Source organism: Oncorhynchus nerka, linkage group LG26, assembly GCF_034236695.1.
Source record: "Oncorhynchus nerka isolate Pitt River linkage group LG26, Oner_Uvic_2.0, whole genome shotgun sequence".
NCBI lineage: Eukaryota > Metazoa > Chordata > Actinopteri > Salmoniformes > Salmonidae > Oncorhynchus > Oncorhynchus nerka.
The window spans coordinates 54495865-54522517 of record NC_088421.1 but is presented as its reverse complement, the minus strand read 5'-3'; the positions used below and the strand labels follow the sequence as shown (position 1 = coordinate 54522517).

Sequence of the window (26653 nt, the reverse complement as noted above, 5' to 3'; positions counted from 1 at the left end):
TTATAGTCCGTCTATCGACATCACAAGAAGGTTCATGTCTAGTATTTGTATCACCACGGTTACCCAACTCCCTGAACAACATGGCCGACCCTTTAGACAATCACAAGAAGGGTCATGTCTAATATTGGTATGGTCATACCGTACTAGTTCGTCGGCGCAGGTCGCGGCCACGGCCTCTTCAGCTTGTCTCTCGTAGTATTTACACAACACCGTGTCCGGCAAAACCTTTTCCAACTCGCACACCGGGAAGGAACAGGGACAGTCTGCTTCCATACAGCTGAGAGAGGACTGGAACACAGAGACACCCTGTTAACACCTAAACCACACAGCTGAGAGAGGACTGGAACACAGAGACACCCTGTTAACAGCCTAAACCACACAGCTGAGAGAGGACTGGAACACAGAGACACCCTGTTAACACCTAAACCACACAGCTGAGAGAGGACTGGAACACAGAGACACCCTGTTAACACCTAAACCACACAGCTGAGAGAGGACTGGAACACAGAGACACCCTGTTAACACCTAAACCACACAGCTGAGAGAGGACTGGAACACAGAGACACCCTGTTAACACCTAAACCACACAGCTGAGAGAGGACTGGAACACAGAGACACCCTGTTAACACCTAAACCACACAGCTGAGAGAGGGACTGGAACACAGAGACACCCTGTTAACACCTAAACCACACAGCTGAGAGAGGACTGGAACACAGAGACACCCTGTTAACAGCCTAAACCACACAGCTGAGAGAGGACTGGAACACAGAGACACCCTGTTAACACCTAAACCACACAGCTGAGAGAGGACTGGAACACAGAGACAACCTGTTAACACCTAAACCACACAGCTGAGAGAGGACTGGAACACAGAGACACCCTGTTAACACCTAAACCACACAGCTGAGAGAGGACTGGAACACAGAGACACCCTGTTAACACCTAAACCACACAGCTGAGAGAGGACTGGAACACAGAGACACCCTGTTAACACCTAAACCACACAGCTGAGAGAGGACTGGAACACAGAGACACCCTGTTAACACCTAAACCACACAGCTGAGAGAGGACTGGAACACAGAGACACCCTGTTAACAGCCTAAACCACACAGCTGAGAGAGGACTGGAACACAGAGACACCCTGTTAACACCTAAACCACACAGCTGAGAGAGGACTGGAACACAGAGACACCCTGTTAACACCTAAACCACACAGCTGAGAGAGGACTGGAACACAGAGACACCCTGTTAACACCTAAACCACACAGCTGAGAGAGGACTGGAACACAGAGACACCCTGTTAACACCTAAACCACACAGCTGAGAGAGGACTGGAACACAGAGACACCCTGTTAACACCTAAACCACACAGCTGAGAGAGGACTGGAACACAGAGACACCCTGTTAACACCTAAACCACACAGCTGAGAGAGGACTGGAACACAGAGACACCCTGTTAACACCTAAACCACACAGCTGAGAGAGGACTGGAACACAGAGACACCATGTTAACACCTAAACCACACAGCTGAGAGAGACTGGAACACAGAGACACCCTGTTAACACCTAAACCACACAGCTGAGAGAGGACTGGAACACAGAGACACCCTGTTAACAGCCTAAACCACACAGCTGAGAGAGGACTGGAACACAGAGACACCCTGTTAACAGCCTAAACCACACAGCTGAGAGAGGACTGGAACACAGAGACACCATGTTAACACCTAAACCACACAGCTGAGAGAGGACTGGAACACAGAGACACCCTGTTAACACCTAAACCACACAGCTGAGAGAGGACTGGAACACAGAGACACCCTGTTAACACCTAAACCACACAGCTGAGAGAGGACTGGAACACAGAGACACCCTGTTAACACCTAAACCACACAGCTGAGAGAGGACTGGAACACAGAGACACCCTGTTAACACCTAAACCACACAGCTGAGAGAGGACTGGAACACAGAGACACCCTGTTAACACCTAAACCACACAGCTGAGAGAGGACTGGAACACAGAGACACCCTGTTAACACCTAAACCACACAGCTGAGAGAGGACTGGAACACAGAGACACCCTGTTAACACCTAAACCACACAGCTGAGAGAGGACTGGAACACAGAGACACCCTGTTAACACCTAAACCACACAGCTGAGAGAGGACTGGAACACAGAGACACCCTGTTAACACCTAAACCACACAGCTGAGAGAGGACTGGAACACAGGGACACCCTGTTAACAGCCTAAACCACACAGCTGAGAGAGGACTGGAACACAGAGACACCCTGTTAACACCTAAACCACACAGCTGAGAGAGGACTGGAACACAGAGACACCCTGTTAACACCTAAACCACACAGCTGAGAGAGGACTGGAACACAGAGACACCCTGTTAACACCTAAACCACACAGCTGAGAGAGGACTGGAACACAGAGACACCCTGTTAACACCTAAACCACACAGCTGAGAGAGGACTGGAACACAGAGACACCCTGTTAACACCTAAACCACACAGCTGAGAGAGGACTGGAACACAGAGACACCCTGTTAACACCTAAACCACACAGCTGAGAGAGGACTGGAACACAGAGACACCCTGTTAACACCTAAACTAGACAGCTGAGAGAGGGCTGGAACACAGAGACACCCTGTTAACACCTAAACCACACAGCTGAGAGAGGACTGGAACACAGAGACACCCTGTTAACACCTAAACCACACAGCGTACCCACCCCCACATACCTGTCCCCACCCCCACATACCTGTCCCCACCCCCACATACCTGTCCCCACCCCCACATACCTGTCCCGACCCGAACACAGCCTCCTCTGCATATTTAACCAGACATTCTTTACAGAAGAGATGTCCATCAGAACACTGGGTCATCTTCTCGAAGGCAAAGTCCCCACAGCAACACCCACACTCTATCAGCTGTCCGTCCTAGAGAGAGAGAAAGAGAGAGAGAGACAGAGAAAGAGAGAGAGAGAGAGAGAGAGAGAGAGAGAGAGAGAGAGATGTTCACTACACAACCCAACACCCAGGTAGTGAGAGGTAGAGAGAGAGGAAGTGAGAGGTAGAGAGAGAGGAAGAGGTAGAGAGAGAGAGGAAGAGGTAGAGAGAGAGGAAGTGAGAGGTAGAGAGAGAGGGAGGAAGTGAGAGGTAGAGAGAGAGGAAGTGAGAGAGACAGAGAGAGGAAGTGAGAAGTAGAGAGAGAGGAAATGAGAGGTAGAGAGAGAGGAAGTGAGAGGTAGAGAGAGAGGAAGTGAGAGGTAGAGAGAGAGGAAGTGAGAGGTAGAGAGAGGTAGAGAGAGAGAGGAAGTGAGAGGTAGAGAGAGAGAGGAAGTGAGAGGTAGAGAGAGAGGAAGTGAGAGACAGATGAAGTGAGAAGTAGAGAGAGAGGAAGTGAGAGAGACAGAGAGAGGAAGTGAGAGAGACCGAGAGAGAGGAAGTGAGAGGTAGAGAGAGAGGAAGTGAGAGACACAGAGAGAGGAAGTGAGAAGTAGAGAGAGAGGAAGTGAGAGGAAGAGAGAGAGGAAGTGAGAGGAAGAGAGAGAGGAAGTGAGAGGAAGAGAGAGAGGAAGTGAGAGGAAGAGAGAGAGGAAGTGAGAAGTAGAGAGAGAGGTAGTGAGAGAGACCGAGAGAGGAAGTGAGAGAGACAGAGAGAGGAAGTGAGAGGTAGAGAGAGAGAGAGAGAAGTGAGAGGTAGAGAGAGAGGAAGTGAGAGGTAGAGAGAGAGGGAGTGAGAAGTAGAGAGAGAGGAAGTGAGAGACACAGAGAGAGGAAGTGAGAAGTAGAGAGAGAGGAAGTGAGAGAGACAGAGAGAGGGGAAGTGAGAGAGACAGAGAGAGAGGAAGTGAGAGGTAGAGAGAGAGAGGAAGTGAGAGGTAGAGAGAGAGGAAGTGAGAGAGACAGAGAGAGAGGAAGTGAGAGGTAGAGAGAGAGGAAGTGAGAGGTAGAGAGAGAGGAAGTGAGAGAGACAGAGAGAGAGGAAGTGAGAGGTAGAGAGAGAGAGGAAGTGAGAAGTAGAGAGAGAGAGGAAGTGAGAAGTAGAGAGAGAGGAAGTGAGAAGTAGAGAGAGAGAGGAAGTGAGAGACACTGAGAGAGAGGAAGTGAGAAGTAGAGAGAGAGGAAGTGAGAGAGACAGAGAGAGGGGAAGTGAGAGAGACAGAGAGAGAGGAAGTGAGAGGTAGAGAGAGGAAGTGAGAGAGACAGAGAGAGAGGAAGTGAGAAGTAGAGAGAGAGAGGAAGTGAGAGGTAGAGAGAGAGAGGAAGTGAGAGGTAGAGAGAGAGGAAGTGAGAGAGACAGAGAGAGAGGAAGTGAGACAGACCGAGAGAGAGGAAGTGAGAGGTAGGGAGAGAGGAAGTGAGAGAGACCGAGAGAGAGGAAGTGAGAGGTAGAGAGAGAGGAAGTGAGAGGTAGAGAGAGAGGAAGTGAGAGGTAGAGAGAGAGGAAGTGAGAGGTAGAGAGAGAGACAGAGAGAGGAAGTGAGAAGTAGAGAGAGAGGAAATGAGAAGTAGAGAGAGAGGAAGTGAGAGAGACAGAGAGGAAGTGAGAGGTAGAGAGAGAGGAAGTGAGAGGTAGAGAGAGAGGCAGTGAGAGGTAGAGAGAGAGGAAGTGAGAGGTAGAGAGAGAGGAAGTGAGAGGTAGAGAGAGAGAGAGGAAGTGAGAGGTAGAGAGAGAGAGAGGAAGTGAGAGGTAGAGAGAGAGAGGAAGTGAGAGGTAGAGAGAGAGATGAAGTGAGAAGTAGAGAGAGAGGAAGTGAGAGACAGAGAGAGAGGAAGTGAGAGACAGAGAGAGAGGAAGTGAGAGACAGAGAGAGAGGAAGTGAGAGACAGAGAGAGAGGAAGTGAGAGGTAGAGAGAGAGGAGGTGAGAAGTAGAGAGAGAGGAAGTGAGAGACACAGAGAGAGGAAGTGAGAAGTAGAGAGAGAGGAAGTGAGAGAGACAGAGAGAGAGGAAGTGAGAGGCAGAGAGAGAGGAAGTGAGAGGTAGAGAGAGAGAGGAAGTGAGGTAGAGAGAGAGGAAGTGAGAGAGACAGAGAGAGAGGAAGTGAGAGGTAGAGAGAGAGAGGAAGTGAGAGGTAGAGAGAGAGGAAGTGAGAAGTAGAGAGAGAGGAAGTGAGAGACACAGAGAAGGGAAGTGAGAGACACAGAGAGGGGAAGTGAGAGAGACAGAGAGAGAGGAAGTGAGAGGTAGAGAGAGAGGAAGTGAGAGGTAGAGAGAGAGGAAGTGAGAGGTAGAGAGAGAGGAAGTGAGAGGTAGAGAGAGAGGAAGTGAGAGAGACAGAGAGAGAGGAAGTGAGAGAGACCGAGAGAGAGGAAGTGAGAGGTAGAGAGAGAGGAAGTGAGATAGACCGAGAGAGAGGAAGTGAGAGAGACAGAGAGAGAGGAAGTGAGAAGTAGAGAGAGAGGAAGTGAGAAGTAGAGAGAGGAAGTGATGTTTGGGTAGATGTACCTTCTCATACTCCTCCTCATTAACCTGCAGAGCCAGCAGGAAGTCTTCATGCTGCACAGAGAGAGAACATCATGTTATATAACAGACCCCTCATCAGTTATATAACAGACCCCTCATCAGTTATATAACAGACCCCTCATCAGTTATATAACAGACCCCTCATCAGTTATATAACAGACCCCTCATCAGTTATATAACAGACCCCTCATCAGTTATATAACAGACCCCTCATCAGTTATATAACAGACCCCTCATCAGATATATAACAGACCCCTCATCAGATATATAACAGACCCCTCATCAGTTATATAACAGACCCCTCATCAGATATATAACAGACCCCTCATCAGATATATAACAGACCCCTCATCAGTTATATAACAGACCCCTCATCAGATATATAACAGACCCCTCATCAGATATATAACAGACCCCTCATCAGATATATAACAGACCCCTCATCAGTTATATAACAGACCCCTCATCAGATATATAACAGACCCCTCATCAGATATATAACAGACCCCTCATCAGATATATAACAGACCCCTCATCAGATATATAACAGACCCCTCATCAGATATATAACAGACCCCTCATCAGATATATAACAGACCCCTCATCAGATATATAACAGACCCCTCATCAGATATATAACAGACCCCTCATCAGTTATATAACAGACCCCTCATCAGTTATATAACAGACCCCTCATCAGTTATATAACAGACCCCTCATCAGTTATATAACAGACCCCTCATCAGTTATATAACAGACCCCTCATCAGATATATAACAGACCCCTCATCAGTTATATAACAGACCCCTCATCAGTTATATAACAGACCCCTCATCAGTTATATAACAGACCCCTCATCAGATATATAACAGACCCCTCATCAGATATATAACAGACCCCTCATCAGTTATATAACAGACCCTCATCAGTTATATAACAGACCCTCATCAGATATATAACAGACCCCTCATCAGATATATAACAGACCCTCATCAGATATATAACAGACCCCTCATCAGTTATATAACAGACCCCTCATCAGTTATATAACAGACCCTCATCAGTTATATAACAGACCCCTCATCAGTTATATAACAGACCCCTCATCAGATATATAACAGACCCCTCATCAGATATATAACAGACCCCTCATCAGTTATATAACAGACCCCTCATCAGTTATATAACAGACCCCTCATCAGTTATATAACAGACCCCTCATCAGTTATATAACAGACCCCTCATCAGATATGTAACAGACCCCTCATCAGTTATATAACAGACCCCTCATCAGATATATAACAGACCCCTCATCAGTTATATAACAGTGAGAGTGAGTGTGTGTACAGTGAGAGTGTGTGTGTGTACAGTGAGAGTGTGTGTGTGTACAGTGAGAGTGAGTGTGTACAGTGAGAGTGAGTGTGTGTACAGTGAGAGTGTGTGTGTGTGTTCAGTGAGAGTGTGTGTGTGTTCAGTGAGAGTGTGTGTGTGTTCAGTGAGAGTGTGTGTGTGTGTGTGTTCAGTGAGAGTGTGTGTGTGTGTGTGTGTTCAGTGAGAGTGTGTGTGTGTGTGTGTTCAGTGAGAGTGTGTGTGTGTGTGTGTGTGTTCAGTGAGAGTGTGTGTGTGTGTGTGTGTGTTCAGTGAGAGTGTGTGTGTGTGTGTGTGTGTTCAGTGAGAGTGTGTGTGTGTGTGTGTGTGTTCAGTGAGAGTGTGTGTGTGTGTGTGTGTTCAGTGAGAGTGTGTGTGTGTGTGTGTGTGTTCAGTGAGAGTGTGTGTGTGTGTGTGTGTGTTCAGTGAGAGTGTGTGTGTGTGTGTGTTCAGTGAGAGTGTGTGTGTGTGTGTGTGTTCAGTGAGAGTGTGTGTGTGTGTGTGTGTTCAGTGAGAGTGTGTGTGTGTGTGTGTTCAGTGAGAGTGTGTGTGTGTGTGTGTGTGTGTGTGTGTGTGTGTGTGTGTGTGTGTGTTCAGTGAGAGTGTGTGTGTGTGTGTGTGTCAGTGAGAGTGTGTGTGTGTGTGTGTGTTCAGTGAGTGTGTGTGTGTGTGTGTTCAGTGAGTGTGTGTGTGTGTGTGTTCAGTGAGTGTGTGTGTGTGTGTGTGTGTGTGTGTGTGTTCAGTGAGAGTGTGTGTGTGTGTGTGTGTGTTCAGTGAGAGTGTGTGTGTCTGTTCAGTGAGAGTGTGTGTGTGTGTGTGTGTGTTCAGTGAGAGTGTGTGTGTGTGTGTGTGTTCAGTGAGAGTGTGTGTGTGTGTGTTCAGTGAGAGTGTGTGTGTGTGTTCAGTGAGAGTGTGTGTGTGTGTGTTCAGTGAGAGTGTGTGTGTGTGTGTGTGTTCAGTGAGAGTGTGTGTGTGTGTGTTCAGTGAGAGTGTGTGTGTGTGTGTGTTCAGTGAGAGTGTGTGTGTGTGTGTGTGTGTCAGTGAGAGTGTGTGTGTGTGTGTGTGTGTTCAGTGAGAGTGTGTGTGTGTGTGTGTGTGTGTGTCTGTTCAGTGAGTGTGTGTGTGTGTGTGTGTGTGTGTGTTCAGTGAGTGTGTGTGTGTGTGTGTTCAGTGAGAGTGTGTGTGTGTGTGTGTGTGTCAGTGAGAGTGTGTGTGTGTGTGTGTGTGTGTGTTCAGTGAGAGTGTGTGTGTGTGTGTGTTCAGTGAGAGTGTGTGTGTGTGTGTGTGTGTTCAGTGAGAGTGTGTGTGTGTGTGTGTGTGTTCAGTGAGAGTGTGTGTGTTCAGTGAGAGTGTGTGTGTGTGTGTGTGTGTTCAGTGAGAGTGTGTGTGTGTGTGTGTGTGTTCAGTGAGAGTGTGTGTGTGTGTGTGTGTTCAGTGAGAGTGTGTGTGTGTGTGTGTGTGTTCAGTGAGAGTGTGTGTGTGTGTGTGTGTGTTCAGTGAGAGTGTGTGTGTGTGTGTGTGTGTGTCAGTGAGAGTGTGTGTGTGTGTGTGTTTCAGTGAGAGTGTGTGTGTGTGTGTGTTCAGTGAGAGTGTGTGTGTGTGTGTTCAGTGAGAGTGTGTGTGTGTGTGTGTGTTCAGTGAGAGTGTGTGTGTGTGTGTGTTCAGTGAGAGTGTGTGTGTGTGTGTGTGTTCAGTGAGAGTGTGTGTGTGTGTGTGTGTTCAGTGAGAGTGTGTGTGTGTGTGTGTGTCAGTGAGAGTGTGTGTGTGTGTGTGTGTTCAGTGAGAGTGTGTGTGTGTGTGTGTGTTTCAGTGAGAGTGTGTGTGTGTGTCTGTTTAGTGAGAGTGTGTGTGTGTGTGTGTGTCTGTTTAGTGAGAGTGTGTGTGTGTGTGTGTGTTTAGTGAGAGTGTGTGTGTGTGTGTGTTCAGTGAGTGTGTGTGTGTGTGTGTGTGTAGTGAGGTGTGTGTGTGTGTGTGTGTGTTCAGTGAGAGTGTGTGTGTGTGTGTGTAGTGAGAGTGTGTGTGTGTGTGTGTGTGTGTGTGTGTGTGTGTGTGTGTGTGTGTGTGTGTGTGTGTACCTCAGCATGCTCCTTGGCTTTCTGCTGATAGAAGGTGACCTCCCTCTGCAACGAGGGGTCCAGAGATGCTCCGTACGTCCTGCAGCCGCGACGGTTCTTCTCCAGGAAGTACATCCTCCTCTCCAACTTCACCGAACCTGACGGAAGGAGAGAGATACAGGGTTAGGGGTCAACTGGACCTGGTAGAGAGAGATACAGGGTTAACTGGACCTGATAGAGAGAGATACAGGGTCAACTGGACCTGATAGAGAGAGATACAGGGTTAGAGGTCAACTGGACCTGATAGAAAGAGATACAGGGTCAACTGGACCTGATAGAGAGAGATACAGGGTCAACTGGACCTGGTAGAGAGAGATACAGGGTTAGGGGTCAACTGGACCTGATAGAGAGAGATACAGGGTCAACTGGACCTGATAGAGAGAGATACAGGGTTAGAGGTCAACTGGACCTGATAGAGAGAGATACAGGGTTAGGGGTAACTGGACCTGATAGAGAGAGATACAGGGTCAACTGGACCTGATAGAGAGAGATACAGGGTTAGGGGTCAACTGGACCTGATAGAGAGAGATACAGGGTTAGGGGTCAACTGGACCTGATAGAGAGAGATACAGGGTCAACTGGACCTGATAGAGAGAGATACAGGGTTAGGGGTCAACTGGACCTGATAGAGAGATACAGGGTTAGGGGTCAACTGGACCTGATAGAGAGAGATACAGGGTTAGAGGTCAACTGGACCTGATAGAGAGAGATACAGGGTTAGGGGTTAACTGGACCTGATAGAGAGAGATACAGGGTTAGGGGTTAACTGGACCTGATAGAGAGAGATACAGGGTTAGAGGTCAACTGGACCTGATAGAGAGAGATACAGGGTTAGGGGTTAACTGGACCTGATAGAGAGAGATACAGGGTTAGGGGTCAACTGGACCTGATAGAGAGAGATACAGGGTTAGGGGTTAACTGGACCTGATAGAGAGAGATACAGGGTTAGGGGTTAACTGGACCTGATAGAGAGAGATACAGGGTCAACTGGACCTGGTAGAGAGAGATACAGGGTTAGGGGTCAACTGGACCTGATAGAGAGAGATACAGGGTAAACTGGACCTGATAGAGAGAGATACAGAGTCAATTGGACCTGATAGAGAGAGATACAGAGTCAACTGGACCTGATAGAGAGAGATACAGAGTCAATTGGACCTGATAGAGAGAGATACAGAGTCAACTGGACCTGATAGAGAGAGATACAGAGTCAACTGGACCTGATAGAGAGAGATACAGGGTTAGGGGTCAACTGGACCTGATAGAGAGAGATACAGGGTTAGGGGTCAACTGGACCTGATAGAGAGAGATACAGGGTTAGGGGTCAACTGGACCTGATAGAGAGAGATACAGGCTCAACTGGACCTGATAGAGAGAGATACAGGGTCAACTGGACCTGATAGAGAGAGATACAGGGTTAACTGGACCTGATAGAGAGAGATACAGGGTTAACTGGACCTGATAGAGAGATACAGGGTTAACTGGACCTGATAGAGAGAGATACAGGGTTAGAGGTCAACTGGACCTGATAGAGAGAGATACAGGGTCAACTGGACCTGATAGAGAGAGATACAGGGTTAGGGGTTAACTGGACCTGATAGAGAGAGATACAGGGTTAACTGGACCTGATAGAGAGAGATACAGGGTTAGGGGTCAACTGGACCTGATAGAGAGAGATACAGGGTTAGGGGTCAACTGGACCTGATAGAGAGAGATACAGGGTTAGGGGTCAACTGGACCTGATAGAGAGATACAGGGTTAGAGGTCAACTGGACCTGATAGAGAGAGATACAGGGTTAGGGGTCAACTGGACCTGATAGAGAGAGATACAGGGTTAACTGGTCCTGATAGAGAGAGATACAGGGTTAGGGGTCAACTGGACCTGATAGAGAGATATACAGGGTTAGGGGTGTACTGGACCTGATAGAGAGAGATACAGGGTCAACTGGACCTGATAGAGAGAGATACAGGGTTAGGGGTTAACTGGACCTGGTAGAGAGAGATACAGGGTTAACTGGACCTGATAGAGAGAGATACAGGGTCAACTGGACCTGATAGAGAGAGATACAGGGTTAACTGGACCTGATAGAGAGAGATACAGGGTTAGGGGTCAACTGGACCTGATAGAGAGAGATACAGGGTCAACTGGACCTGATAGAGAGAGATACAGGGTTAGGGGTCAACTGGACCTGATAGAGAGAGATACAGGGTTAGGGGTCAACTGGACCTGATAGAGAGAGATACAGGGTCAACTGGACCTGATAGAGAGAGATACAGGGTTAGGGGTCAACTGGACCTGATAGAGAGAGATACAGGGTTAGAGGTCAACTGGACCTGATAGAGAGAGATACAGGGTTAGAGGTCAACTGGACCTGATAGAGAGAGATACAGGGTTAGGGGTTAACTGGACCTGATAGAGAGAGATACAGGGTTAGGGGTTAACTGGACCTGATAGAGAGAGATACAGGGTTAGAGGTCAACTGGACCTGATAGAGAGAGATACAGGGTTAGGGGTTAACTGGACCTGATAGAGAGAGATACAGGGTTAGGGGTCAACTGGACCTGATAGAGAGAGATACAGGGTTAACTGGACCTGATAGAGAGAGATACAGGGTTAACTGGACCTGATAGAGAGAGATACAGGGTTAGAGGTCAACTGGACCTGATAGAGAGAGATACAGGGTTAGGGGTTAACTGGACCTGATAGAGAGAGATACAGGGTAAACTGGACCTGATAGAGAGAGATACAGAGTCAATTGGACCTGATAGAGAGAGATACAGAGTCAACTGGACCTGATAGAGAGAGATACAGAGTCAATTGGACCTGATAGAGAGAGATACAGAGTCAACTGGACCTGATAGAGAGAGATACAAGGTTAGGGGTCAACTGGACCTGATAGAGAGAGATACAGGGTTAGGGGTCAACTGGACCTGATAGAGAGAGATACAGGGTTAACTGGACCTGATAGAGAGAGATACAGGGTTAGGGGTCAACTGGACCTGATAGAGAGAGATACAGGGTTAGGGGTCAACTGGACCTGATAGAGAGAGATACAGGGTTAACTGGACCTGATAGTGAGAGATACAGGGTTAACTGGACCTGATAGAGAGAGATACAGGGTCAACTGGACCTGATAGAGAGAGATACAGGGTCAACTGGACCTGATAGAGAGAGATACAGGGTTAGGGGTCAACTGGACCTGATAGAGAGAGATACAGGGTTAGGGGTCAACTGGACCTGATAGAGAGAGATACAGGGTTAGGGGTCAACTGGACCTGATAGAGAGAGATACAGGGTTAGGGGTCAACTGGACCTGATAGAGAGAGATACAGGGTCAACTGGACCTGATAGAGAGAGATACAGGGTTAGGGGTCAACTGGACCTGATAGAGAGAGATACAGGGTTAGGGGTCAACTGGACCTGATAGAGAGAGATACAGGGTTAGAGGTCAACTGGACCTGATAGAGAGAGATACAGGGTTAGGGGTTAACTGGACCTGATAGAGAGAGATACAGGGTTAGAGGTTAACTGGACCTGATAGAGAGAGATACAGGGTTAGAGGTTAACTGGACCTGATAGAGAGAGATACGGGTTAACTGGACCTGATAGAGAGAGATACTGGGTTAGAGGTCAACTGGACCTGATAGAGAGAGATACAGGGTTAGGGGTCAACTGGACCTGATAGAGAGAGATACAGGGTTAGGGGTCAACTGGACCTGATAGAGAGAGATACAGGGTTAGGGGTCAACTGGACCTGATAGAGAGAGATACAGGGTTAGGGGTCAACTGGACCTGATAGAGAGAGATACAGGGTTAGGGGTCAACTGGACCTGATAGAGAGAGATACAGGGTTAGGGGTCAACTGGACCTGATAGAGAGAGATACAGGGTTAGGGGTCAACTGGACCTGATAGAGAGAGATACAGGGTTAGAGGTCAACTGGACCTGATAGAGAGAGATACAGGGTTAGGGGTTAACTGGACCTGATAGAGAGAGATACAGGGTTAGAGGTCAACTGGACCTGATAGAGAGAGATACAGGGTTAGGGGTCAACTGGACCTGATAGAGAGAGATACAGGGTTAGGGGTCAACTGGACCTGATAGAGAGAGATACAGGGTCAACTGGACCTGATAGAGAGAGATACAGGGTCAACTGGACCTGATAGAGAGAGACACAGGGTTAACTGGACCTGATAGAGAGAGATACAGGGTTAACTGGACCTGATAGAGAGATACAGGGTTAACTGGACCTGATAGAGAGAGATACAGGGTTAGAGGTCAACTGGACCTGATAGAGAGAGATACAGGGTCAACTGGACCTGATAGAGAGAGATACAGGGTTAGGGGTTAACTGGACCTGATAGAGAGAGATACAGGGTTAACTGGACCTGATAGAGAGAGATACAGGGTTAGGGGTCAACTGGACCTGATAGAGAGAGATACAGGGTTAGGGGTCAACTGGACCTGATAGAGAGAGATACAGGGTTAGGGGTCAACTGGACCTGATAGAGAGATACAGGGTTAGAGGTCAACTGGACCTGATAGAGAGAGATACAGGGTTAGGGGTCAACTGGACCTGATAGAGAGAGATACAGGGTTAACTGGTCCTGATAGAGAGAGATACAGGGTTAGGGGTCAACTGGACCTGATAGAGAGATATACAGGGTTAGGGGTGTACTGGACCTGATAGAGAGAGATACAGGGTTAGGGGTTAACTGGACCTGAGAGAGAGATACAGGGTTAGAGGTCAACTGGACCTGATAGAGAGAGATACAGGGTTAGAGGTCAACTGGACCTGATAGAGAGAGATACAGGGTTAGGGGTTAACTGGACCTGATAGAGAGAGATACAGGGTTAGAGGTCAACTGGACCTGATAGAGAGAGATACAGGGTTAGGGGTCAACTGGACCTGATAGAGAGAGATACAGGGTTAGGGGTCAACTGGACCTGATAGAGAGAGATACAGGGTCAACTGGACCTGATAGAGAGAGATACAGGGTCAACTGGACCTGATAGAGAGAGATACAGGGTTAACTGGACCTGATAGAGAGAGATACAGGGTTAACTGGACCTGATAGAGAGATACAGGGTTAACTGGACCTGATAGAGAGAGATACAGGGTTAGAGGTCAACTGGACCTGATAGAGAGAGATACAGGGTCAACTGGACCTGATAGAGAGAGATACAGGGTTAGGGGTTAACTGGACCTGATAGAGAGAGATACAGGGTTAACTGGACCTGATAGAGAGAGATACAGGGTTAGGGGTCAACTGGACCTGATAGAGAGAGATACAGGGTTAGGGGTCAACTGGACCTGATAGAGAGAGATACAGGGTTAGGGGTCAACTGGACCTGATAGAGAGATACAGGGTTAGAGGTCAACTGGACCTGATAGAGAGAGATACAGGGTTAGGGGTCAACTGGACCTGATAGAGAGAGATACAGGGTTAACTGGTCCTGATAGAGAGAGATACAGGGTTAGGGGTCAACTGGACCTGATAGAGAGATATACAGGGTTAGGGGTGTACTGGACCTGATAGAGAGAGATACAGGGTCAACTGGACCTGATAGAGAGAGATACAGGGTTAGGGGTTAACTGGACCTGAGAGAGAGATACAGGGTTAGAGGTCAACTGGACCTGATAGAGAGAGATACAGGGTTAGGGGTTAACTGGACCTGATAGAGAGAGATACAGGGTTAGGGGTTAACTGGACCTGATAGAGAGAGATACAGGGTTAGAGGTTAACTGGACCTGATAAAGAGAGATACAGGGTTAACTGGACCTGATAGAGAGAGATACAGGGTTAGGGGTCAACTGGACCTGATAGAGAGAGATACAGGGTTAGGGGTAACTGGACCTGATAGAGAGAGATACAGGGTCAACTGGACCTGATAGAGAGAGATACAGGGTTAGGGGTCAACTGGACCTGATAGAGAGATACAGGGTTAGGGGTCAACTGGACCTGATAGAGAGAGATACAGGGTCAACTGGACCTGATAGAGAGAGATACAGGGTTAGGGGTCAACTGGACCTGATAGAGAGAGATACAGGGTCAACTGGACCTGATAGAGAGAGATACAGGGTCAACTGGACCTGATAGAGAGAGATACAGGGTTAGAGGTCAACTGGACCTGATAGAGAGAGAGTGTTAGGTTAGTGCGTAGTGTGTAGTATGTAGTGTGTAATGTGTAGTGTGTAGGGTGTAGTGTGTAGGGAGTAGTGTGTAGGGTGTAGTGTGTAGTATGTAGGGTGTAGTATGTAGTGTGTAGGGTGTAGTGTGTAGTATGTAGGGTGTAGTATGTAGTGTGTAGGGTGTAGTGTGTAGGGTGTAGTGTGTAGTGTGTAGTGTGTAGGGTGTAGTATGTAGTGTGTAGGGTGTAGTGTGTAGGGTGTAGTGTGTAGTATGTAGGGTGTAGTATGTAGGGTGTAGGGTGTAGTGTGTAGGGTGTAGTCTGTAGTGTGTAGGGTGTAGTGTGTAGTCTGTAGTGTGTAGGGTGTAGTCTGTAGGGTGTAGTGTGTAGTGTGTAGGGTGTAGTCTGTAGGGTGTAGTCTGTAGGGTGTAGGGTGTAGTGTGTAGGGTGTAGTCTGTAGTGTGTAGGGTGTAGTGTGTAGGGTGTAGTGTGTAGGGTGTAGTCTGTAGGGTGTAGTGTGTAGTGTGTAGGGTGTAGTCTGTAGGGTGTAGTCTGTAGGGTGTAGGGTGTAGTGTGTAATTCACCGTGCTGATACTTGAAGTCTATATAGCAGCGTTCTGCAGTCTGTAGGGTGTAGTGTGTAGGGTGTAGTGTGCAGGGTGTAGTGTGTAGGAGGGTGTAGTGTGCAGGGTGTAGTGTGTAGTGTGTAGTGTGTAATTCACCGTGCTGATACTTGAAGTCTATATAGCAGCGTTCTGCAGTCTGTAGGGTGTAGTGTGTAGTGTGTAGTGTGCAGGGTGTAGTGTGTAGTGTGTAGGAGGGTGTAGTGTGCAGGGTGTAGTGTGTAGTGTGTAGGAGGGTGTAGTGTGTAGTGTGTAGTGTGTAGGGTGTAGTGTGTAATTCACCGTGCTGATACTTGAAGTCTATATAGCAGCGTTCTGCAGTCTGTAGGGTGTAGTGTGTAGGGTGTAGTGTGTAGGGTGTAGTGTGTAGTGTGTAGGGTGTAGGGTGTAGTGTGTAGTGTGTAGTGTGTAGGGTGTAGGGTGTAGGGTGTAGTGTGTAATTCACCGTGCTGATACTTGAAGTCTATATAGCAGCATTCTGCAGTCTGTAGGGTGTAGTGTGTAGGGTGTAGTGTGTAGGGTGTAGGGTGTAGTGTGTAGTATGTAGTGTGTAATTCACCGTGCTGATACTTGAAGTCTATATAGCAGCGTTCTGCAGTCTGTAGGGTGTAGTGTGTAGTGTGTAGGGTGTAGTGTGTAGGGTGTAGTGTGTAGGGTGTAATTCACCGTGCTGATACTTGAAGTCTATATAGCAGCGTTCTGCAGTCTGTAGGGTGTAGTGTGTAGTCTGTAGGGTGTAGTGTGTAGGGTGTAGGGTGTAGTCTGTAGTGTGTAGTGTGCAGGGTGTAGTGTGTAGGGTGTAGTGTGTAGGGTGTAGGGTGTAGTGTGTAGTGTGCAGTCTGTAGGGTGTAGGGTGTAGTGTGTAGGGTGTAGTATGTAGGGTGTAGTATGTAGGGTGTAGTGTGTAGGGTGTAGTGTGTAGGGTGTAGTCTGTAGGGTGTAGGGTGTAGTGTGTAGGGTGTAGTATGTAGGGTGTAGTGTGTAGGATGTAGGGTGTAGTCTGTAGTGTGTAGTGTGTAGTGTGTAGTGTGTAGGGTGTAGTGTGTAATTCACTGTGCTGATACTTGAAGTCTATATAGCAGCGTTCTGCAGTCTGTAGGGTGTAGTGTGTAGGGTGTAGTGTGCAGGGTGTAGTGTGTAGTGTGTAGGAGGGTGTAGTGTGCAGGGTGTAGTGTGTAGTGTGTAGGAGGGTGTAGTGTGTAGTGTGTAGTGTGTAATTCACCGTGCTGATACTTGAAGTCTATATAGCAGCGTTCTGCAGTCTGTAGGGTGTAGTGTGTAGTGTGTAGTGTGCAGGGTGTAGTGTGTAGTGTGTAGGAGGGTGTAGTGTGCAGGGTGTAGTGTGTAGTGTGTAGGAGGGTGTAGTGTGTAGTGTGTAGTGTGTAGTGTGTAGGGTGTAGTGTGTAATTCACCGTGCTGATACTTGAAGTCTATATAGCAGCGTTCTGCAGTCTGTAGGGTGTAGTGTGTAGGGTGTAGTGTGTAGGGTGTAGTGTGTAGTGTGTAGGGTGTAGGGTGTAGTGTGTAGTGTGTAGGGTGTAGGGTGTAGTGTGTAATTCACCGTGCTGATACTTGAAGTCTATATAGCAGCATTCTGCAGTCTGTAGGGTGTAGTGTGTAGGGTGTAGTGTGTAGGGTGTAGGGTGTAGTGTGTAGTATGTAGTGTGTAATTCACCGTGCTGATACTTGAAGTCTATATAGCAGCGTTCTGCAGTCTGTAGGGTGTAGTGTGTAGTGTGTAGGGTGTAGTGTGTAGGGTGTAGGGTGTAGTGTGTAGTGTGTAGGGTGTAATTCACCGTGCTGATACTTGAAGTCTATATAGCAGCGTTCTGCAGTCTGTAGGGTGTAGTGTGTAGTCTGTAGGGTGTAGTGTGTAGGGTGTAGGGTGTAGTCTGTAGTGTGTAGTGTGCAGTCTGTAGGGTGTAGTGTGTAGGGTGTAGTGTGTAGGGTGTAGGGTGTAGTGTGTAGTGTGCAGTCTGTAGGGTGTAGGGTGTAGTGTGTAGGGTGTAGTATGTAGGGTGTAGTATGTAGGGTGTAGTGTGTAGGGTGTAGTGTGTAGGGTGTAGTCTGTAGGGTGTAGGGTGTAGTGTGTAATTCACTGTGCTGATACTTGAAGTCTATATAGCAGCGTTCTGCAGTCTGTAGTGTGTAGTGTGTAGGGTGTAGTGTGTAGGGTGTAGTCTGTAGGGTGTAGTGTGTAGGGTGTAGTGTGTAGTGTGTAGGGTGTAGGGTGTAGTCTGTAGGGTGTAGTGTGTAATTCACCGTGCTGATACTTGAAGTCTATATAGCAGCGTTCTGCAGTCTGTAGGGTGTAGTGTGTAGGGTGTAGTGTGTAATTCACTGTGCTGATACTTGAAGTCTATATAGCAGCGTTCTGCAGTCTGTAGGGTGTAGTGTGTAGGGTGTAGTGTGTAGGGTGTAGTGTGTAGTCTGTAGGGTGTAGTGTGTAGTCTGTAGGGTGTAGTGTGTAGGGTGTAGTCTGTAGGGTGTAGTGTGTAGGGTGTAGGGTGTAGTGTGTAATTCACCGTGCTGATACTTGAAGTCTATATAGCAGCGTTCTGCAGTCTGTAGGGTGTAGTCTGTAGGGTGTAGTGTGTAGGGTGTAGTCTGTAGGGTGTAGGGTGTAGTCTGTAGTGTGTAGTGTGTAGTCTGTAGGGTGTAGTGTGTAGTGTGTAATTCACCGTGCTGATACTTGAAGTCTATATAGCAGCGTTCTGCAGTCTGTAGGGTGTAGTGTGTAGGGTGTAGTCTGTAGGGTGTAGGGTGTAGTCTGTAGTGTGTAGTGTGTAGTGTGTAGTCTGTAGGGTGTAGTGTGTAGTGTGTAGTCTGTAGGGTGTAGTGTGTAGTGTGTAATTCACCGTGCTGATACTTGAAGTCTATATAGCAGCGTTCTGCAGTCTGTAGGGTGTAGTGTGTAGGGTGTAGTCTGTAGGGTGTAGGGTGTAGTCTGTAGTGTGTAGTGTGTAGTGTGTAGTCTGTAGGGTGTAGTGTGTAGTGTGTAGTCTGTAGGGTGTAGGGTGTAGTCTGTAGTGTGTAGTGTGTAGTGTGTAGTCTGTAGGGTGTAGTGTGTAGTGTGTAATTCACCGTGCTGATACTTGAAGTCTATATAGCAGCGTTCTGCAGTCTGTCTCCTGCGTCGTTTCTTCTCTAACGACTCAGAGTCTTGAAACTGCTTCACCGCTTCACATAAGGCCTGAAACAAACAGAGAGAGACGCCAGGTGAGGCCTGAAACACACAGAGAGAGAGACGCCAGGTGAGGCCTGAAACACACAGAGAGAGATGCCAGGTGAGGCCTGAAACATACAGAGAGAGAGACGCCAGGTGAGGCCTGAAACACACAGAGAGAGACGCCGAGTGAGGCCTGAAACACACAGAGAGAGAGACGCCAGGTGAGGCCTGAAACATACAGAGAGAGAGACGCCGAGTGAGGCCTGAAACACACAGAGAGAGAGACGCCGAGTGAGGCCTGAAACACACAGAGAGAGAGACGCCGAGTGAGGCCTGAAACACACAGAGAGAGAGACGCCAGGTGAGGCCTGAAACACACAGAGAGAGAGACGCCGAGTGAGGCCTGAAACACACAGAGAGAGAGACGCCGAGTGAGGCCTGAAACACACAGAGAGAGAGACGCCGAGTGAGGCCTGAAACACACAGAGAGACGCCAGGTGAGGCCTGAAACATACAGAGAGAGAGACGCCAGGTGAGGCCTGAAACATACAGAGAGAGACGCCGAGTGAGGCCTGAAACACACAGAGAGAGAGACGCCAGGTGAGGCCTGAAACACACAGAGAGAGAGACGCCAGGTGAGGCCTGAAACACACAGAGAGAGAGACGCCGAGTGAGGCCTGAAACACACAGAGAGAGAGACGCCGAGTGAGGCCTGAAACACACAGAGAGAGAGACGCCAGGTGAGGCCTGAAACATACAGAGAGAGAGACGCCGAGTGAGGCCTGAAACACACAGAGAGAGAGACGCCAGGTGAGGCCTGAAACACACAGAGAGAGAGACGCCAGGTGAGGCCTGAAACACACAGAGAGAGAGACGCCAGGTGAGGCCTGAAACACACAGAGAGAGAGATGCCAGGTGAGGCCTGAAACACACAGAGAGAGAGACACCAGGTGAGGCCTGAAACACACAGAGAGAGACGAGTGAGGCCTGAAACACACAGAGAGAGAGAGACGTCGAGTGAGGCCTGAAACACACAGAGAGAGAGATGCCGAGTGAGGCCTGATACACACAGAGAGAGACGAGTGAGGCCTGAAACACACAGAGAGAGAGACGCCAGGTGAGGCCTGAAACACACAGAGAGAGAGACGCCGAGTGAGGCCTGAAACACACAGAGAGAGAGACGCCAGGTGAGGCCTGAAACACACAGAGAGAGAGACGCCGAGTGAGGCCTGAAACACACAGAGAGAGACGCCGAGTGAGGCCTGAAACACACAGAGAGAGACGCCGAGTGAGGCCTGAAACACACAGAGAGAGACGCCGAGTGAGGCCTGAAACACACAGAGAGAGAGACGCCGAGTGAGGCCTGAAACACACAGAGAGAGACGAGTGAGGCCTGAAACACACAGAGAGAGACGAGTGAGGCCTGAAACACAGAGAGAGAGAGACGCCGAGCGAGTCCTGAAACACACAGAGAGAGAGACGCCGAGCGAGTCCTGAAACACACAGAGAGACGCCGAGCGAGTCCTGAAACACACAGACGAGAGCGTACCTTGCGTGTGATTGCGTAGTGCCCCTTCAAGGCGTTGAGGCTCCATTTGATGTCCTGACAGGAAATCATCCTGAAGTCTCCCATCAAGAGGTCAGCTGCCTGCATCGACGCTCCTGACCCACCTGACCTAACGACCCGAGGTCAAACAGGTCCTCTGCAGACTACAGAGAGAGAGAGAGAGACAGGGCTAACACTAGGGATGGGGGACGTTGAGAGAGACAGGGCTAACACTAGGGATGGGGGGTTTAGAGAGACAGGACTAACACTAGGGATGGGGGGCGTTTAGAGAGACAGGACTAACACTAGGGATGGGGGGGTTTAGAGAGACAGGACTAACACTAGGGATGGGGGCGTTGAGAGAGACAGGGCTAACACTAGGGATGGGGGCGTTGAGAGAGACAGGGCTAACACTAGGGATGGGGGGCGTTTAGAGAGACAGGGCTAACACTAGGGATGGGGGCGTTTAGAGAGACAGGACTAACACTAGGGATGGGGGGGGCGTTTAGAGAGACAGGGCTAACACTAGGGATGGGGGGCGTTCAGAGAGACAGGACTAACACTAGGGATGGGGGGCGTTTAGAGAGACAGGACTAACACTAGGGATGGGGGGCGTTGAGAGAGACAGGGCTAACACTAGGGATGGGGGCGTTGAGAGAGACAGGGCTAACACTAGGGATGGGGGTGTTGAGAGATACAGGGCTAACACTAGGGATGGGGGTGTTTAGAGAGACAGGGCTAACACTAGGGATGGGGGGCGTTTAGAGAGACAGGACTAACACTAGGGATGGGGGGCGTTGAGAGAGACAGGGCTAACACTAGGGATGGGGGCGTTCAGAGAGACAGGACTAACACTAGGGATGGGGGCGTTTAGAGAGACAGGACTAACACTAGGGATGGGGGGCGTTGAGAGAGACAGGGCTAACACTAGGGATGGGGGGCGTTGAGAGAGACAGGGCTAACACTAGGGATGGGGGTGTTGAGAGATACAGGGCTAACACTAGGGATGGGGGGTGTTTAGAGAGACAGGGCTAACACTAGGGATGGGGGCGTTTAGAGAGACAGGACTAACACTAGGGATGGGGGGGGCGTTGAGAGAGACAGGGCTAACACTAGGGATGGGGGCGTTCAGAGAGACAGGACTAACACTAGGGATGGGGGCGTTTAGAGAGACAGGACTAACACTAGGGATGGGGGCGTTGAGAGAGACAGGGCTAACACTAGGGATGGGGGCGTTTAGAGAGACAGGACTAACACTAGGGATGGGGGGGCGTTCAGAGGACTAACACTAGGGATGGGGGCGTTTAGAGAGACAGGACTAACACTAGGGATGGGGGGGCGTTTGGAGAGACAGGACTAACACTAGGGATGGGGGCGTTTAGAGAGACAGGACTAACACTAGGGATGGGGGGCGTTTAGAGAGACAGGACTAACACTAGGGATGGGGGGCGTTTAGAGAGACAGGACTAACACTAGGGATGGGGGGCGTTTAGAGAGACAGGACTAACACTAGGGATGGGGGGTGTTCAGAGGACTAACACTAGGGATGGGGGGCGTTCAGAGGACTAACACTAGGGATGGGGGGCGTTTAGAGAGACAGGACTAACACTAGGGATGGGGGCGTTTAGAGAGACAGGACTAACACTAGGGATGGGGGGGCGTTTAGAGAGACAGGACTAACACTAGGGATGGGGGGCGTTTAGAGAGACAGGACTAACACTAGGGATGGGGGGCGTTTAGAGAGACAGGACTAACACTAGGGATGGGGGCGTTCAGAGGACTAACACTAGGGATGGGGGGGGCGTTCAGAGGACTAACACTAGGGATGGGGGGGCGTTTAGAGAGACAGGACTAACACTAGGGATGGGGGGGGCGTTTAGAGAGACAGGACTAACACTAGGGATGGGGGGGCGTTTAGAGAGACAGGACTAACACTAGGGATGTTGGAGTTGTCGTTGCAGGGTTCCAGTAGCATGCTGCTCTGAGCCGCGGAGGCCCCATCCCTAGCTAACACACAGGGTTCCAGTAGCATGCTGCTCTGAGCCGCGGAGGCCCCATCCCTAGCTAACACACAGGGTTCCAGTAGCATGCTGCTCTGAGCCGCGGAGGCCCCATCCCCAGCTAACACACAGGGTTCCAGTAGCATGCTGCTCTGAGCCGCGGAGGCCCCATCCCTAGCTAACACACAGGGTTCCAGTAGCATGCTGCTCTGAGCCGCGGAGGCCCCATCCCTAGCTAACACACAGGGTTCCAGTAGCATGCTGCTCTGAGCCGCGGAGGCCCCATCCCCAGCTAACACACAGGGTTCCAGTAGCATGCTGCTCTGAGCCGCGGAGGCCCCATCCCCAGCTAACACACAGGGTTCCAGTAGCATGCTGCTCTGAGCCGCGGAGGCCCTATGAGGCCCCATCCCTAGCTAACACACAGGGTTCCAGTAGCATGCTGCTCTGAGCCGCGGAGGCCCCATCCCCAGCTAACACACAGGGTTCCAGTAGCATGCTGCTCTGAGCCGCGGAGGCCCCATCCCCAGCTAACACACAGGGTTCCAGTAGCATGCTGCTCTGAGCCGCGGAGGCCCCATCCCCAGCTAACACACAGGGTTCCAGTAGCATGCTGCTCTGAGCCGCGGAGGCCCCATCCCCAGCTAACACACAGGGTTCCAGTAGCATGCTGCTCTGAGCCGCGGAGGCCCCATCCCCAGCTAACACACAGGGTTCCAGTAGCATGCTGCTCTGAGCCGCGGAGGCCCCATCCCCAGCTAACACACAGGGTTCCAGTAGCATGCTGCTCTGAGTCGCGGAGGCCCCATCCCCAGCTAACACACAGGGTTCCAGTAGCATGCTGCTCTGAGCCGCGGAGGCCCCATCCCCAGCTAACACACAGGGTTCACGCACGTCTCTACCTGTGAGTTGTCGTTGCAGGGTTCCAGTAGCATGCTGCTCTGAGCCGCGGCGGCTGAACTCTCTCTCTGAGGGAAGGCTGGGTTCTCCAGCAACATGTTACAGATACTGGACACAGACACTCACAGGTTAAATACACCGACACAGATATCAGAGAGTTACATAATGCTGGTACAGATCTCTCACACACACACAGAGAGAGAGAGAGAGAGAGAGAGAAAACTAAATAGCAGGAGTTTTATATTTTAGTCCTTTAAGCTCTTATCTAGAGCAAGGTGAGACAACTAACAGACAACCACATTTCAGTCAGTCAGTCATGGAGATAGTTGTAGTTCTAACAGATTGGGATTCTTTCAGGTCAGTGGTAGTCATGGAGATAGTTGTAGTTCTAACAGATTGGTATTCTTTCAGGTCAGTGGTAGTCATGGAGATAGTTGTAGTTCTAACAGATTGGGAATCTTTCAGGTCAGTGGTAGTCATGGAGATAGTTGTAGTTCTAACAGATTGGTATTCTTTCAGGTCAGTGGTAGTCATGGAGATAGTTGTAGTTCTTACACATTGAGGTCTTTCAGGTCAGTGGTAGTCATGGAGATAGTTGTAGTTCTAACAGATTGGGATTCTTTCAGGTCAGTGGTAGTCATGGAGATAGTTGTAGTTCTAACAGATTGAGATCTTTCAGGTCAGTGGTAGTCATGGAGATAGTTGTAGTTCTTACACATTGAGGTCTTTCAGGTCAGTGGTAGTCATGGAGATAGTTGTAGTTCTTACACATTGAGGTCTTTCAGGTCAGTGGTAGTCATGGAGATAGTTGTAGTTCTTACACATCGAGGTCTTTCAGGTCAGTGGTAGTCATGGAGATAGTTGTAGTTCTAACGCATTGAGCTCTTTCAGGTCAGTGGTAGTCATGGAGATAGTTGTAGTTCTTACACATTGAGGTCTTTCAGGTCATTGGTAGTCATGGAGAAAGTTGTAGTTCTTACACATTGAGGTCTTTCAGGTCATTGGTCTGGATCAGTTCTGCTACATAGTTCTCCTGGACATCAGGAAACAGATCCACCTGGAGAGAAGAGGAGTTATAGACATACTAGATATAACTACCCATGAGAAGTGAGGGTCGCTACCCATTAGAAGTGAGGGTCGCTACCCATTAGAAGTGAGGGCCACTACCCATTAGAAGTGAGGGTCGCTACCCATTAGAAGTGAGGGTCGCTACCCATTAGAAGTGAGGGTCGCTACCCATTAGAAGTGAGGGCCACTACCCATGAGAAGTGAGGGTCGCTACCCATTAGAAGTGAGGGTCGCTACCCATTAGAAGTGAGGGCCACTACCCATTAGAAGTGAGGGCCACTACCCATTAGAAGTGAGGGCCACTACCCATTAGAAGTGAGGGTCACTACCCATGAGAAGTGAGGGCCACTACCCATGAGAAGTGAGGGTCACTACCCATGAGAAGTGAGGGTCACTACCCATGAGAAGTGAGGGCCACTACCCATGAGAAGTGAGGGTCACTACCCATTAGAAGTGAGGGTCGCTACCCATTAGAAGTGTGGGTCGCTACCCATTAGAAGTGAGGGTCGCTACCCATTAGAAGTGAGGGTCGCTACCCATTAGAAGTGAGGGTCACTACCCATTAGAAGTGAGGGTCACTACCCATTAGGAGTGAGGGTCACTACCCATGAGAAGTGAGGGTCACTACCCATGAGAAGTGAGGGTCACTACCCATGAGAAGTGAGGGCCACTACCAGTCGTGTCTGTACGACTCACCACTCCTCTGACCAGTGCTCTAACGTGGGGCTGGAGCTGAGGTGTCTCTGGTCTCTGGACTTCCTGTTGGTCTTCTGAGGGACCTGCCCTCTCCTCCGCTGTCCTGGGGACGACTGGGACGACAGGGGCTGGGACTACGGGGTTAGGGTTCAGGGGAACAGCGAGAGCTGGGATGGGGGGGGGCAGGTTGACCGCCTGTGGCTCCAGGTCGCGTGTCAGCAGCGGAGCTCCAGACTGGGGGTTCAGGCCCCCAAGAGTCTGGCTGCCCAGGGTGATGCGATGGCCGGTCTCTGGGAGGCCCAGACGCTCGGGGGCAGCAGCTATCAGCACGGCGGGGGCAGGGACGCCACAGGGGCCCGCAGGGCACCGTTGGGGAGCAGGCACGGGCTGGGGGCGACCTGGGGAACAGGTTGGGGATGAAGGGATCTGGGTTGTTGGATCTGGAAGGCATGGGTTAGGAGGAGAGCCTGGGGGACAGGGGAGGTTGGTTGAGGGGTCCAGGGTGGAGCCGCTGTAGGGGGATCGGGGCCGGGCATGGGGCTGAGGAGGTGCAGGGACTGGACCTGAGGGAGCAAAACTAACTTGACCTCCTGCAGGACAGGCCTGGCGAAGGGTTGATGTCTGGTCTGGGTTGAGGTGGATTGGGCGGAGGTGTCTCGGTCTCTGTACTGTGAGGTGGATGGGGCGGAGGCGTCTCCGTCTCTGTACTGTGAGGTGGATGGGGCGGAGGCGTCTCCGTCTCTGTACTGCGAGGTGGATGGGGCGGAGGCGTCTCTGTCTCTGTACTGTGAGGTGGATGGGGCGGAGGTGTCTCTGTCTCTGTACTGTGAGGTGGATGGGGCGGAGGCGTCTCCGTCTCTGTACTGTGAGGTGGATGGGGCGGAGGTGTCTCGGTCTCTGTACTGTGAGGTGGATGGGGCGGAGGCGTCTTGGTCTCTGTACTGTGAGGTGGATGGGGCGGAGGTGTCTCTGTACTGTGAGGTGGATGGGGCGGAGGTGTCTCTGTACTGTGAGGTGGATGGGGCGGAGGCGTCTCGGTCTCTGTACTGTGAGGTGGATGGGGCGGAGGTTTCTCTGTACTGCGAGGTGGATGGGGCGGAGGTTTCTCTGTACTGTGAGGTGGATGGGGCGGAGGTGTCTCTGTACTGCGAGGTGGATGGGGCGGAGGCGTCTCCGTCTCTGTACTGTGAGGTGGATGGGGCGGAGGTGTCTCTGTACTGTGAGGTGGATGGGGCGGAGGTGTCTCTGAACTGTGAGGTGGATGGGGCGGAGGTGTCTCTGTACTGTGAGGTGGATGGGGCGGAGGCGTCTCCGTCTCTGTACTGTGAGGTGGATGGGGCGGAGGTTTCTCTGTACTGCGAGGTGGATGGGGCGGAGGTTTCTCTGTACTGCGAGGTGGATGGGGCGGAGGTTTCTCTGTACTGTGAGGTGGATGGGGCGGAGGTTTCTCTGTACTGCGAGGTGGATGGGGCGGATGTGTCTCTGTACTGCGAGGTGGATGGGGCGGAGGTGTCTCTGTACTGCGAGGTGGATGGGGCGGAGGTTTCTCTGTACTGCGAGGTGG

At 50.2% G+C, this 26653-nt stretch overlaps 1 protein-coding gene across 1 annotated transcript; it reads right to left on the bottom strand.

Moving 5' to 3' along the window:
* LOC135564925 (E3 ubiquitin-protein ligase RNF216-like) lies at positions 1 to 25546 on the bottom strand. Its single transcript, XM_065011007.1, is given in 10 exon segments — positions 1 to 288; positions 2807 to 2944; positions 5459 to 5509; positions 8920 to 9056; positions 18795 to 18903; positions 20429 to 20538; positions 20541 to 20589; positions 23328 to 23433; positions 24306 to 24382; positions 25090 to 25546. Coding segments are annotated over 8 exon segments (978 nt in total). The 5' UTR covers positions 23424 to 23433; positions 24306 to 24382; positions 25090 to 25546.
* Between the last annotated feature and the right edge of the window lie 1107 nt (positions 25547 to 26653).